The sequence below is a fragment of the Crotalus tigris genome, unplaced genomic scaffold, assembly GCF_016545835.1.
Source record: "Crotalus tigris isolate CLP2741 ecotype Arizona unplaced genomic scaffold, ASM1654583v1 scf7180000018463.207675, whole genome shotgun sequence".
Taxonomy (NCBI): domain Eukaryota; kingdom Metazoa; phylum Chordata; class Lepidosauria; order Squamata; family Viperidae; genus Crotalus; species Crotalus tigris.
The window spans coordinates 63,952-79,019 of NW_024097019.1; the positions used below are offsets into that span (position 1 = coordinate 63,952).

The following is a 15,068-nucleotide window of genomic DNA, read 5'->3' on the forward strand; positions in this document are numbered from 1 at the left end:
AGGGTGATGCTTATTTGTTTGGCTCAAGTCCAAACTAGGTAGAGTCCACCAATGCTTACATGGTTCATAGAGGTTGTCTGAAGGCTCACTGAAACTTTGAAGGATGAGCAGTTATGGAAACAAGGCTTCCAAACCCCAAAACACAATTGACAAGCCAGGAGGCATATCTCAAATGTTCCTATCCTCCCTGGCCAATCCAGATGCTGGCCTATTGTTTGGGCAAACTGGGATTGTCAGATCTATCTGAAGAACGCTAGGTTGGAAAACGGAAAGCAGGCCTATATCCAGCATCATCGGGCTGCAATGCAGAAGTACACCTGTTTTATTTATAAATCAACCATTATCAGATGACGTTGAAATTGAGTTTAACATAATTATACTTGGCCTTCAGTTGTGACTGGCAGCTGAATTATGCAAATTGAGGGGGGGAAATCAAAAGCAATTTTTGCATCAGGTTCTTTATACATGCATCCATTGCCTGATGTTGCAGTCACTCTGTGAGAACCAGCCTTTTTGTGCAGCTTTTGTGCCTTTCTCCACTGAATACCGTAAAGGAGATTTAGTTATTATAGGCTTACCTGCACAGCTACAAAACCTTAATTCTGTTTTTTCCCTCAGAGAGCCACCCACTCATACGCTTAATGAAAAGACACCGTTTATCTCTTTTTATTTCTTTAATTGCAGTTAATACAAAGATTCCAAAAATAGAAAGAGTTCATAATGGCAACAAGTGCCAGCTTCAAGTTTTGGGATTTTTTTTTTCAATTAAAACATTTAAAAAAAACAAAAAACAAAACAGAACAAAAAAAAAACCCAGCAAGTGAGGACATGTGATAAATTTGTACAGTTTAATGAGGAGAAGGGAAAGGAGAAGGGAAACCTGGAGGCTTTTTTTTCTTCAAAGGCCAACAGCTTCCACTTCTTGTATGAAATGGGAGCACCAAACATGACTGGATGTAAAAAGGTACCATAAGAAGCGTGGATAGATTTATATGTGTATGTATCTTTAGTGTAGTCAGTACATGGGGCAGCCATTAAAGGCCTGGCCCTGGTAAAGTGCTGGGGCGCCTCTTGGCTGGACTTCTACCCTCATTAACCATGGTTCAATCAAGGCACAATCCCAACATGGTAGTTTGGACCCAGGAATCCTTATGGCTCTAAAACATGATTTACAATCTTGACTCAAGAGAGGAAAGGAGCATATTTATGGGCAACATGGCAGGCACTGCTACATACTGAAGTCCTACAGCCACTGTTTTTCCCTCCACGCAGGATTGTCCAAAGGGATTCATCATCTCGTCCGCATGACTCTCAGCAACCCACTTCTTTGCCGACCTTGGTTAAACCACATATCCCCCAAATCTGCCTATTTCAGATCAGACTCGTTTCATACAGATCCCTCATACGCCAGGACTGCGATGTTGCTCCCTGTAATTCAGAGAGGAGAATAAATGGGCTGCCTTCTTCTCATCTTAATCCCACCCTCTTTAAGGCTTAAAAAAAGTTATTTCTGCAGCAAACATAAGAGCATGTTGGACTACAATCCCCAGCATCCTTCACCAATGACCACACTGGCTAAAGTTACTGGGAATTGGTTTTTTTCTTTTTTCTTTTCCCTTCAGGGGGCAGCATCTAACCTCGGTCCAACAAAGGACTAGAAACCTGTTTCATCATGAAGAAAGGGCTGGGGCAGCTGCTGGCATGAGAAGGAGGAAGGGAGGAAGGAAGAGAGAGGCAATTGGTCTTCCGCTGACACAAAGCAAAAACAAAGCTGTGAGAATAGGAAGGGAAAACAAAAAAGGTTTGTTCTTTCCAACATTCATTAACTTTTAACAGCTCCTCCCGGCTTGTGTGCGTAAGTAGCAGCTGGCTGAACTGCAAGGGAGGGAAAGAACTTCCTTGTTGGTGTCTGAAATTGGAAACCTACCCCCCCCTCCTGCCCTCCCCCAAACACAGGAATCCAGACCCTAAACAAGGGAGACCAAACAGGACCAGAAAAATGAAGCCAAGGAAAAATGGGGGAGCAGGGCCCCGTCCCGTTCAAGAACTGACTGAAGTTTGATTAAGTGTCCACACACAGTCTCAGGGCTCTACTGAAGACCAATCAGCACACTTAAAGCCAGGATGAAAATATAAAGTTGCATGTTGGTCAGGCTAACAGCTGGCTGGTCAACCGAATAGCAGAACTCAAAGCTTTGGTCCCGAAGGGGATGAGATGACCTGCAACTTGCCCGCCACCCCCTTAGCCAATAAGGCAGCATTATTTTTATTTTTTTAAAAAGAACCCCATGGACTCTACCCCTCTTTGCTACCAGCCCCACACTGCCTAAACCCAGATTCCCTTGCAATGTGTTGCTGATGGTGGAGAAAAAGGAGAGAGAAAAAGCAAGCTGGCATTGTTGACCCATTTGGTGGCACTTGAGAAACACACGTTCCACAGTATGTCAGGCACAGTTCGAGAGGACAGGAGGACCTTAACACTAGGAAGAACAAAACCAATCTCTGCTCCCTGCAATATAAATATTAACAAAAAAAATCTCCAACTACTTTTGGTTGTTTGGAGTGAAACCAGCTGAAAATGTATTTGGGGTGGGGGGGGGGAGAGAGCGGGAAATAGGAGAGGCCACACCAAGGAGGCACAGATGCTTGCTGCCAAACAGCTGCAGCACAGAGACAGCAAGGCAGTGTTAAGGCAAATGATATGAAGCAGGCTTGTGCGTACATGGAAAGTCTCCTAGCTTCAAACAGATTCATCCCCAACTCATTGTCACCTTCCAAGGAGCTAAGGACTGTCATGTTACAGTGATGGAACCTAGAGCAAATCCCGAGTGGGAAGCTATGCCTTCAGCATCATCAAGCGAGATAAAACCACCAGGGGACAAACATCAGAATCCTTCCATCTTCCAGGCAATCCTTCACACGGAAAGACAGCGGAAGAACTGGGTTGAGGATAGGTACCCTACTGACCTGGCGGCCTCCTAGCTGGGTGCCGTTTAAGGCAATGAAATCACCTCCTCCCCCTCCCCCCCCCCAAAGAAACAGACCAAAGCTGGAGTGCAGGGACACTTCAATCTTTGAGCAAATAAGGAGTGTGGCACTGGTGGGACTGGCTAGCTGTGTCCTCACTTAATGCTATGTCCTACTAGAGTTGGGGGGGGGGGAATCGTTGCAAAGGGTTTTCTATGCCCGTGGATCTCAACCTTTCCTCCGAGGCAAAACCACAACTGCAAGACAGAATGTTAAAACAAATAAACACCCCACACGTGAGAAGGGATTTCCCAAAGCCAGCAGGGGCAATGAGGGCTGGAGGTGCGAAGCAAAGGTAGCTTCACAAAAACAGGCGAAGAAAGCAACCACTTCAAAACAACCCAGAAAGATCCTGTAGATCAGAAGATCAGGCAAAACCAGAAATATCTGAGAGTATAGAGGAGGCCATCCTGACTCCCTGCCAAGAGATGACCGCTCTCCACATATTTTCATTGGGGGGGGGAGGGCTGTGTAAGAAGCACTGCCAAGAATATGTAAAAGCAAATGAGGAGGATGTACCTTTTAAAGAATCCATCCAAAACATTTGGCATTGCCTTGGGGAGGGAGGAGGGGAGGGAGGGAGGGAGGAATCCCCTAAAGGTTGGGGTGCAGTGCATAGATACTAGCACTATTGGGAATGGGGTGGGGTTATTTTGGATGTCCCTGCTCTTGATGGAAAGGCTAGAAGCTCTAGCATCCAGCCATACCCTGGTTGGAAACTGCTCTGGCATCGCACAGAAGGCGGCCAGGCAGATTATTGCCTCCAAAGTGCTTGTATCTGCCTTGTGGCAGGGTGATGGGGAGCAATTGCACTGTTCCCTTTCCCTCCTGGCCAATACTGAAGGCACAGAGTGAAAAAAAAAAGTAGTTTCCCCAGTGGCCACAGCACGAGGAAAATGTTAGGGTGCCCTTAGTTGGCCGAGGCTGGTGTAGACATCTTCTGCTCCGCTCAACTCCTCAAACACAGGAATCAGGTTCAGCAGCTCAGTGTCTGTCATGTCATCAAACCAAGACTGGACCGGCACCTACAGGACGGTCAGGAAGATAGAGAGAAATCCATCAAAAGTGTGCAGGCAGGGAACAGGGCACCATATTTTGGAAAAGTAAAGCAGCCCAGGCAAAACTTAGGATTTGGGGAGTGGCATTAAAATGTAACAGCAATTATTTCACTCTTGGCTACACTCCCTTTTGGCCCTTGCTGGGTCAGGCCAAGGCTAGTTTCTCATTGTTATTGTTGTTAATTGCGAAGTCATGTCTGACCCATCGCGACCCCATGGACAACGTTCCTCCAGCCCTTCCTGTCCTCTTAACATCTTCTGGAGTCCATTTAAGCTCACACCTACTGCTTCAGTGACTCCCTCCAGCCACCTCATTCTCTGTCGTCCCCTTCTTTTATTGCCCTCAATCTTTCCCAGCATTGGGCTCTTCTCCAGTGAGTTTCTCATAGCGATGAACAGATGCTCTGGGAGTCCTAGTAAGCTAGAGATGAAGATATAAACCTCCCTGCTCTTTCCCCCCACCCCCGTAATGGGCATTTGGGGAGATGTTGCTCCCAAGTTGGGAGGCCATGTTGTTATTTTTAAGACCTCTCTCCCTTGAGAGATCGGTCTTTCAGGAATTTAGTCAAGCCTTTTAAAAGCTGTCCAAGTTAGTGCCTGTTAGCATATACCGTGTTAATGAATTCCATTACTTCATTATGGATTGTGTGAATAGGGAAGGGGGGGGAGGGTATTTCTGCTTTAATTCTCCTTCCAATCCAATTCAGCTGGATAGGCCCTGGCCCTTGCGTTTTTAGAAAGGAAGGGGGAAAAAAAAATCTCTGCCTAGTTAGAAGTGATGGTAGTTTTCCTACACCGGAGAGTGAAATCTGAGAACTGCTTGAAGTTGGTTTTAAGACAAGGGAAGATATTTCAAATATTAAAGAGAGAAACAAAGTGGCCTGTCACTGGGATGATGCCACTTTAAAATGCAAGAAGCTAGACCAGTGTTTCTCAACCTTGACCATTTTAAGGCATGGGGACTTCAACTCCCAGAATTCCACAGCCAGCGTTGCTGGCTGTGGAATTCTGGGAGTTGAAGTCCCCATGCCTTAAAATGGTCAAGGTTGAGAAACACTAAGCTAGACAGTGGCTGTAGGAACACCAGTCAACAAGAGGGAATCAGCTGAATTCTTTCTGATTATAATCTTGGTGTGTAGGACAGCATTCAGTAAACTGGGAAAGGAATCAGAGGAGGGACTTGAGAGAGAATTTCTCAGTCATCTCTACACGAAGACTAGAAAGTCTTGCAACGATGAGGCAACACAACAAAGAAGATTAGCAACTGCCTCCACACTATTCCTGTAAGTGTCTGGCTAGGAATCTGAATAGAACAGTGGTTCTCAACCTTTTTAATGCCGCGACCCGCAACTGGTCGTAAGTCGAGGACTATTCAACCAGTCGTAAGTCGAGGACTACTCAACTGGTGCAGCACTGTTTGCAGAATGGGACTTTTGGCGGGCTCAGCAGGGCAGAGACAGCCTGGACAATTCCTATTGGCTTTTGAAAGCCAATAGAATTAGACTCTGTTCAACAGCTAAGGAAAAGGGGGGGAAAATGGCGGACTGCGTTGTTTGGCGACCCCCGTGAAATGGTCGTTCGACCCCAAATGGGGTCCCGACCCACAGGTTGAGAACCACTGGAATAGAAGCATGTCCCCCATTTTGTCACTGAAGAGGGAATGTCATTCCCAGAGCAGATCGTCCGTCATTTGTGTTTGGCACAAGAATGCAACTGTCACAATAAAGACCACCTTAAAGGGAGAAGCAAGGGAACAACTCTTGAAGACGCTACTGATTTTTTAAAAAAGTTCTTCCCCAAAACCAGATTAAAATGGTTTTTGTTTTTTTTTTAAAGCTAAGCGATCTTTCAAAATCAGAGCTACAAATTAATCCACTCCTTAGCCATCGTTTACGGAAGGTTAGAGAGGAATGCTCACCGCATTCTCTGGATGGAAGATGTAGGAAGCTGGAGAATTATCTAGGATCAGGGTTTTGCGTAGATCACGGCCCAGCCGGCTGAGATCCTTCACGTAACATCCCTGGTGGAACACGCACGACTCCCGGAAGAGGCGAGTCCGGAAGACTCCACACTTGTCCAGAAGGTCAGTCACTGGGTCAGCATACTGGCCAAAAGGAGAGCAAAAGAGATGAGGAGTCTGCTTTTGGCCCAGAAACAAAACAATTACCGTCAGGATGATCTGAACACTATGCCTCTGCAACTAGGTCCCATAAAAGCAAAATGTGTTACTTGGCATTGATATTTTTTAAATGAAGTTTTGTGGGATTGGCTATCTTTCTCCCTCTCTCCCATCTCCTGTTTTTATAGATCACTCAAAGTGGTCAACATAGCTAATGCTCCTTTTCCTCCTATTTTCCCCACCTAAGTGAGGTGGGCTGGGCTGAGAGAAAGTAACTGGCCCAAAGTCACCTAGCCAGCTTTCATGCTTAAGGTGGAACTAGAACTCCCAATCTCCTGATTTGTAGCCTGGTGCCTTAACCACTAGATCGCATTTTTGGGGGGTAATGCCTCAGTGAGGACACCAATCCTTCCTGTGCCCTCACTCTTCAAACATGTTGGACTTCAACACTAGGAACTACTTTTGGCATGTTAAATAGAAATTTGGGTGATTAAAATAACCGTATCTATAAAACACCCACTTCAACAAGGCTGCCATATGTATGTGTATGTCAACTTTAGAATGAGCATGGTTGCAGCCATCTTTTTCCTTCTCATTCCTAGCTGCCACATAGCAAGAAGAGGGAGGGGGGTTGCCAGGTGTTGCGCTAGACAAAACAGACTTTCTCTCTCGGACTTTCTCTCATGGGAACCAAGGTCATCGGCTGCTCCTGAGACTGCAGGCTGGGCGTTTCATGAAAAGCCCGCCAACAAGCTGAGTGGGGAAATGTAGTTGCTTTGTATTAGGGAATTGTTATGCATCTCTTCAGACTTGGTTTCACTTTTGAAGTTCTGATACTTTGTAATCAATAAACATGTTCTTTGAGGAATATGTAAGCCTCAGAGTTCTGCTTTATTTGTCTCTGTTGATTGTAACCTTGACAGCGTATATATGTGTGTTTATGTATATATATACACACACATATATACACATACATACAACACACACACACACACACACACACCTTCTGCGCTCAGTTATAAGGATTTAAACCCCCTTGTTGTTGTTGCTAGTTGCGAAGTCATGTCCGACCCATCACGACCCCATGGACAACGTTCCTCCAGGTCTTCCTGTCCTCTACCATCTTCTGGAATCCATTTAAGCTCACGCTTACTGCTTCAGTGACTCCATCCAGCCACCTCATTCTCTGTTGTCCCCTTCTTCTATTGCCCTCAATCTTTCCCAGCATTACGCTTTTCTCCAGTGAGTCCTTCCTTCTCATTAGTTGGCCAAAGTATTTGAGTTTCAGCTTCAGGATCTGGCCTTCTAAAGAGCAGTCAGGATTGATCTCCTCTAGGACTGACCAGTTTGATCGCCTTGCAGTCCAGGGGACTCGCAGGAGTCTTCTCTAGCACCATAGTTCAAAGGCCTCAATTCTTTTGCGCTCAGCCTTTCTTATGGTCCAACTTTCACAGCCATACATTGCAACTGGGAACCTTCTGCAAATCTAACCCCCCTGCAAATCTATAATTACATCTTACCAATTTCACAAAATTTAAGTCATAATTTCCTTCTTATTATAGCACCAAGCAACTTTGAAAGCATCGGACAAGCCATAGGTCCGGCAAAGCTTTCTGCAACCTACTCACCTTAGCTAAGCTGGCAGTGAAGAGCACACATTCAAACAGCTCCCCCATCCGCCTCAGGAATTCATCTACAAATGGCCGCTTCAACACATACACCTAGAGATTAACAGAAAGGTGAGGAGATGGTACACAAAGTACTTGCTTATATCTGCAGAGTGCTTTAGAACTGGCATAGCTGAAGGTCAGGTTTAATTCCAGTGTTGCCAAAATATGCAAAGCATGGCAAATATTTTAAGGGTGAAGCGGTAGATGGAAAAGAGTTGGCAGAATGCTTCTCCGACCCATAATCCTTTTTTTTGTATAATTTTTATTAAACATTTTCTTAAAAGAAGATAAAAACTAATACAAACTAGTATACATGAGAAAAACAGAAGAAAGAAATCAAAGAAAAAAAAGCCAAAAACGCAAGAAAGGAAATAAAACTAAAAGAAAAATAGAAAAAAAATACAAAGAAATAATGTCCAGTCTTTTTTACAGTGGTTATAAGTCTCATTATAAATTTATCTCTTACCCTTAAAGGTTACAACATAGCTCTCTTCTTTCTATAATCTATTCTGTCTAATCAACAAATCCATAAATCCTAAGTACAGTTTATTTCTGTTTCATGCAAAAAGTCCATAAAGGAGTTTCCAAACCGCAATAAATGTAGATATTGTCTTTACTCTGGTCAGGGATCCAACCCATAATTCTTGTTTCACAATCCATCCCACCACATACTCTTCCCTTCATTACTCAGGCTTCTTTTATCCCTTAGGGTCTGACACACAGGGGCAAGTCACGTAGGGAGAATAACAGCATTTCCAGACTCTATTCATTATTATTATTATTTGGCAAGCATCCAGTTACAGAGATCTGTGTTGGCTCAATAAAATGAATGAAGGGGTTGGGGGGAAACTTTAGCAGGACTGGAAATCTAACTTTGCAAGCATAATAAGTGATCTCAGCCTATGTTCTGGAACAGCTGCAACAAATCTTGCCCCCCCCCCTTCAAATTCTGGGAACTGCATTCCCAATGCATCTTGAAAAATACCATGTTTTGGAAGGTTGCCTTAGGCATCCAGTGTCTGACCATCTTAGAGGTGAGAAGTTCGTGGAAGAAATGTGGAATATAAATCTAACGAATAAAATAAGAAGGGAAGGGAAGAAGGGCAAATCTCTATGATGGAACCTCATACTGTTCCTCCTCAGTGTCATTAATGAAAGAACTGGTTGAGGTATCAGCCTTGGACAGGGAGACCTTGGTTCAAGTCTCTGCTCAGCTATTACACTCAACAGAAGATACCACATCTTAATCTAAGGTATCTCACAGGATTTTTTTTTTCTATAAAGATTAAAAAAAAGGCAGGAAGTATCACCTACCTAAATTCCTTGGAAGAGGGAATATATAATATGAACAGGAATCATATGATTATATTTACTCTTGGAAGCAAGCAGATATGCTATCAAGAAAGGTTCGTTCTCAAGAATGTTCTCAAGTTCTCAAGAAAGGTGCATTGAAGCTACTGCTTTATAATCTGCTGTATATTCTCTATAAAGGACATTCCCCCAAAAGGAGCAAGGAGACAAGTTGCTGGATGGTGTTGCGTAAAGGTTTTAAGGACCTTTATTTATTTTAAAGTGGGTGGTTCCTTGGTGTACTTCTTATTAAGAAGCTGCACCAGCTGGCCGGTTCATGATGATCTGCAGAATCTTTTAAGTTACATTTCCAGCCTTTGCTACAGCCCACCAATTTAAAATCTGCCAAGTCCATTGCAAGAACACCTTATTTTGTTGATAGGCAAGGAGTAAGCTACGTTATTAGAAACCAATTGCAGGCTTATTTAGCTACTATTTCAGACATTTTAGGGAGCAGAGAACTGAAACAAGTGTAGATTAAGTCCCAACAGTCCTTGGTGGTCTCTGCCATTCTTCACCTGGCGAATTTTCCTCTCTGGAAGCTCCTGCTGTTGCATCATCCAATCAGGGAGATCACTATGGTAGAACCTCATTCCTACGTTGCAAGAAGCCGCCTCCTGAAACAAGTAATCAAGAATAGGCCGTGTTGCCTGGTAACAGCCTATCCTGGATTACTTGAACCAGGCTGAGGCCTTCACCACAGGCCTTCCTCCTCTTCTCTTTTGCAGGTGGTCTTGGCTTGAGAGAAGAGGCCTAAGAACACACTTAGTGCCAGGAGCGAAACAGAGCCAAACCCATCCAACTTCCAACGGTGTAAAGCAAGAAGCTTACCTCATGAGTTGTTCCCTCTATCTCAACCGGCACAATGAAGTCAGCGTTGTTGATTGGCTGAGAATTTTGTTAAAAGAGACATGTTAATTTGGCAAACAAATCCTGGCTATTCTCCCCCTCCCCGGCAGGACCCCCTTCTCAAATGTTCTGCCTAAAGGTAGTTCCTGACTTCTTTCCAGGATTTTTTTTTCAAGATGTTATTTAATAGGCTCTGCTTCCATTTCCATTGCAAGACTCTGCATTTTGCCTCATTTTTTTTTTAAAGATCTATCTTAAATGCCTGAAGCAATGTGTATCAAAAACCTAAATTCCTGATGAGTCAGGCATTGTTTAGTCATGCTAATTCTAACTTCCGGCAGATTCTTCCCATTTGTTAATGGGAACCACCCAACACAAATTTATTATTATATAATTCAGTGTTCCTTAAGCTCAGTGAATTTAAGATGCATGGACTTTAGCTTCCAGAATTTCCCAGCTAGCATGGTGGCTGGGGAATTCTGGGCGTTGCAAGTTCAGACATCTTAAATTGCTGAGATTAAGGAACACCGACCTAGAGTAAGCAACACGGTGCCCCCACTAAGAAACTCTAAACTCATAAGTTCTAAAATTGCTCCTACTACTTGGGGCTTACGAGGAGATGTAGTGATGGAGTAAACTTTGATTTTCTTTGATAAGATCATCACTCCTTTCAAGGGCAGAACATATATGAAGAGATGTGCTGAACAACTACTCCTTTTAGTATGATACAGGTTGTGCTAAACATAGAGCCTGTTGCTCAGTGACCATTTGTAAGTTACAAAGGATCTACCTTGGAGCTACTTATGAATAGGATTCAAAGTTCCAATAGTCAGCCCCCCAGTCCCGTCTCCCGTGCAGTCACATGGCTGAACTTTGGGTGTTCAGCAACATGGCTGAATTCACAGTTGTTTGCGGTGTCCTGCAATTACATGACCATATTTTATTATCATTTTGCAGAAAATTGGCACTTCCCGTTTTTGTCAAAACTGTGCCTGTAGCAAACCATTGGTTTACTTAGCAACGAATTTACTTAATGGCTGCAGCAAAATAGGTCATAGAACCAGACCACGGGCCAATCACGTGACCAACCCATTTTGCAACCATTACGACTTATGACCATGATGAGCAGACTTCATTACAATCATAAGTCAAAGACTACCTATATGTTGGCCAATATATCTGAAAGCCATCAAACAGGAGGAAATTTAAATCAGATGGTCCCTCTGAAGCAGACCTTCATCCCCCTGCTCTAGGATGGCCTCTGGGTCTTCCTGTCCTTGTTTATCTATTATGCAATATTACAGAAATCAGGGAGCTACTCAAGGGTTTCACCTTGAAGGAACTGTGCACTAAGGTCTCATCCAGGTCAATCACCACACATATTCGGCCCTGGTCTTGTTGAGTCACCTCAGGGAGAAGGCATGTTCCAGGAATCTAGAAAAAGGAGACGTGAGCTTAGCTTCTGCTGGCTGCAAGAACCACAGTTTGCGATAGGGGTTGTATCCTGTTTTAATTCTACAAGTCTAATTTTGAAACTTTATCTTACAGCTGTGCAAAAGTGCACAAACATAGCAACTGTCAGCAACTCTTTCAATCCAACAGATCTTTTCGCAACATCAAGCTCCCTGCACCTGGGACAGATGCAGCTGGCTTTAAGGAACTGTTTGCAAATATTACCTGAGCCCTGTCTCATGCATCACATCCCATTTCCTTTGCAATCCAAATTTCTGCCCTAGTCTACAGATGCTTTTAAAAATGTAGAATAATTTCAGAGTTATACGCTAGTCTGCTTTATATGGGCAGCTTACAAAACAACAACAACAATGCTGTTTGGGAGGCATGTTTAACAAGCTTCCTGCAGTTACATTAACAAGTGCAATATTTTGCCTCTTGAAAAGTTTTTGCTTCAGCAGCTAATCCATTCTGTTTGCAGAGAAAAACAGCATGGCCCCCCAAAAAACAAAAAAACAACCCACAGAAAAACCCAAACCCAAACCCCTAATATTTAAAATGTGCATATCACCTCAGGTTTTAGACCTCACAGATCCTTAACCCCCACAATAAAGATACAGGTATCCTTGACCCATGACCATTCAATTAGCAACTGTTTTGAAATTATGATGGTGTTACAAAAGGGATGTTAACAACTGGCCCTTGTACTAATGATGGTTGCAGTGGCCTTGGGTCACATGATCAGAATTTAGGCAAGTGGCTTGCATTTATGATGGTTGCAGCATCCCAGGTCATGTGATCCCCATTTGAGACCTTCCCAGCCGGCTTTGCGGAAACAAGGTCAATGGGGAAGCCACCAGAGAATGTTGCAAATTGTAGTCATGGGGTTGTCTCGCTTAATGACCAAATTCCTTAACAAGAAATTTTCTGGTCTTAAGTCAAGGATTACTTGCACTTAAAAAATACTTTTCTTCCCATTAACTAACAGATCTGTTTTTAATTTACTGTTATTTTTATCACAGGAGTACAATTAATACAGATGCTTTTAAAAATGTAGAATAATTCCAGTGTTATAGGCTGTAGGCTCCCTATATCTTTCTATTATCTATCTCTCCATCCAATCATCACCCCATGCCTACGTTAAAGCCTCCATGACTTTATTTTCAGGCTAAGGATGTACCATTGTCCAAACTTTCTAAATGCAAAGTGAGTTATATTATGTATTCTTTCAGACAAGCAGATCACAGTATTTGGTCAAAGCCAGTTATGAACAGGTGAATTATGCCTTGAATTTACATACTGGGTTGACATAGTAAAATTTTCTACAGCAAACATTAGATCCCTTTTCAAAGTAGTCACTGCCATTTACAGTTCAAAGAGCACACTTATTTATTTATTTTAAAAAAATTAAGCCTGCTTGTGTGTCATAAGCTGATCGGTAAACTGCAACTGGTATTAATTGGTTATTTTTTATTTATTTTACCTATCTTGTTTTTATCACTGAAATGTATTTTTATGACTATACTGTATTTTATTATACTTAATAAATATATTATACTTTTATTAATATTTGCTGATCCCTGCCCTAAACATCATTTGCTGCCAAACTGGGCTACAAATTTAGGAAAGAAATATATACTGTTCCACATTTCTGTTCATATAGAAACTTGCAAATTTTAGGCAAACAGGTTAACAACTTCTTTCTTCATTGCCCCTCCATTCCTCATTATGGCATTTTTTTAACCTCCAGGGAAAACTATCTCTATTTATTTGACAGACAGCTACATTTTCCAGGAGCATGTTGATCCATGTTGCCGGCATGTGGGAGGACGCCTCTACAAGGTAGGGAAAGAGAGTATGTATACACACCAAAAAAAGGAGCAGCAGTCTGCAGAGTCAAGAATATGTTCTGCCAAACTCCAAATTGTTGAATGGGGGAAGAACATTGGAACAACCTGCCTCCAGAAGCAGTAAATGCTCCAACACTGGAAGTTTTTAAGAAGCCATTTGTCCGAAATGGTGTAGGGTTTCCTGCCCGAGCAGGGGGTTGGACTAGATGACCCCCAAGGTCCCTTCCAACTTTACTATTATTATTATAACACTGCCACGATAAAGCCTGCTATATTTATCCCCCAGATATCTTGATGACTTCATTTACACAAAACTATTGATGAACCCATTTCTGAATTCTATCATTTCTGGTTACAGGAATGGATTGAGAGTATTAGCTTCCTACTCGGGATAAACACTTGTGGTAGTCCAATCTCTACTCTGAGTGAAGAAATTCCTGCATCCCAAATGGGAAAAGGTCAGTCCTGTGAATCCTCACCAGCAACTGACAGAGGACAGTTTGAATTACACGCCATGCCACATTCCTGCTCTCAAGACATTTTTGCCCTCAACAGCAAGAGAACCTGACCCCCCCGTTTCCCAGGAGATGAACAGAAATTTGCTTAGTCAGAGTAGGGTCACATTCCCTTGTTCACATATACAAATATGTGAGCACGTACACACAGAGAAGCAAGGTTATTAACATCAAGTGAGAGCTGGATATCTACTACTTTATTTTCCTTCCTGGCTGTCACACACATTATTTTGATTATCACATCAAAACTGAAGTTAACTGCAACTAAGTCTCACTGAAAATACTGGCAATGTTAAACCAGCAGACTTGATTCATGGTAAGCAGGACCCCCAAATGCCACTATTTGCTGTCCCTTACTGGGGATTTTCTCTCAGTGGGGAACTCCCTAGGCCTGCCATTTATTTCCAGAGGGCAAATGAAGACTTGGCTCGAGAGCAGATACAGATCTCTCTTGCCTGTAGAACAAACACATACCTGATAAAACTGGTATTGGAGACACTGCAACAGATCAGACTAAAAGGGGGAAAAAAAGAGGAGAGCAAAGATGTAGGATTATGAGAAAGATGAGACTGTGACACTATTCTTCAGGGAATTTCAGCAAAGCCTTCTATCTCCCTCTGACAAGGAACAGCATTGCAAAGGCTGGTTCTGCACACTATTATACATATTTATCACCCAGAACAATCATGGCACATGAAGAAAAAGGGTGACCGAGGAACTCTGAAAAATTACAGGCACAACATGCTTGAAAAGCTTAAGAGTGTATTTTAGAACGTATTGAGGAACAGGAGAGAGAACTTTCCCTTTCTGAGAACACAACTCACCCAGTTTAATTGTGCATGGTGGGAACTCTTCTCCGTAACACTTAAGCATTGGAATAGGAAACCCAAGCTTATCAGTTAAAGGGGACTTAAGTCTGTTAATGCAGCACTGGTCTCCTCAATTATGCAGCAGATATTTAGGGCAACAGATAGAAATTAAGCCGTGCTCTTACAGGCGTTTTTTTTTTTTTACAAAATAAAGAAATTGCAAGCAAAATAGGTGCATTGCATCTCTGTTAAGTGTTATGGTTCCAAAAGTAGATGTTCTTACTTGACATTAGGTTTGTATCTAACTTAGTCAACCACAGGCTAAATTTAAAAAAGCGAAGAGTAGGTGACAAGTGATTTTAAGAGCTC

General features: G+C 42.8%; 1 protein-coding gene across 2 annotated transcripts in view; it reads right to left on the minus strand.

Moving 5' to 3' along the window:
• Nucleotides 1-655: 655 nt before the first annotated feature.
• The window catches only part of CTDSP2 (CTD small phosphatase 2), a 58,651-nt gene continuing 44,238 nt past the window's right edge, over nucleotides 656-15,068 (minus strand). The window contains exons 3-8 of one of the 2 annotated variants that reach the window (XM_039352633.1): nucleotides 14,365-14,403; nucleotides 11,406-11,507; nucleotides 10,056-10,112; nucleotides 7,833-7,925; nucleotides 6,004-6,189; nucleotides 656-4,052 (exon numbers count right to left, since the gene is read on the minus strand). In XM_039352633.1, coding sequence (XP_039208567.1) covers nucleotides 3,927-4,052; nucleotides 6,004-6,189; nucleotides 7,833-7,925; nucleotides 10,056-10,112; nucleotides 11,406-11,507; nucleotides 14,365-14,403 — 603 coding nt within the window. In that variant the 3' untranslated portion in view covers nucleotides 656-3,926. The remainder of the gene's footprint in view (nucleotides 4,053-6,003; nucleotides 6,190-7,832; nucleotides 7,926-10,055; nucleotides 10,113-11,405; nucleotides 11,508-14,364; nucleotides 14,404-15,068) is intronic. The other variant, XM_039352634.1, reaches the window with a different exon arrangement.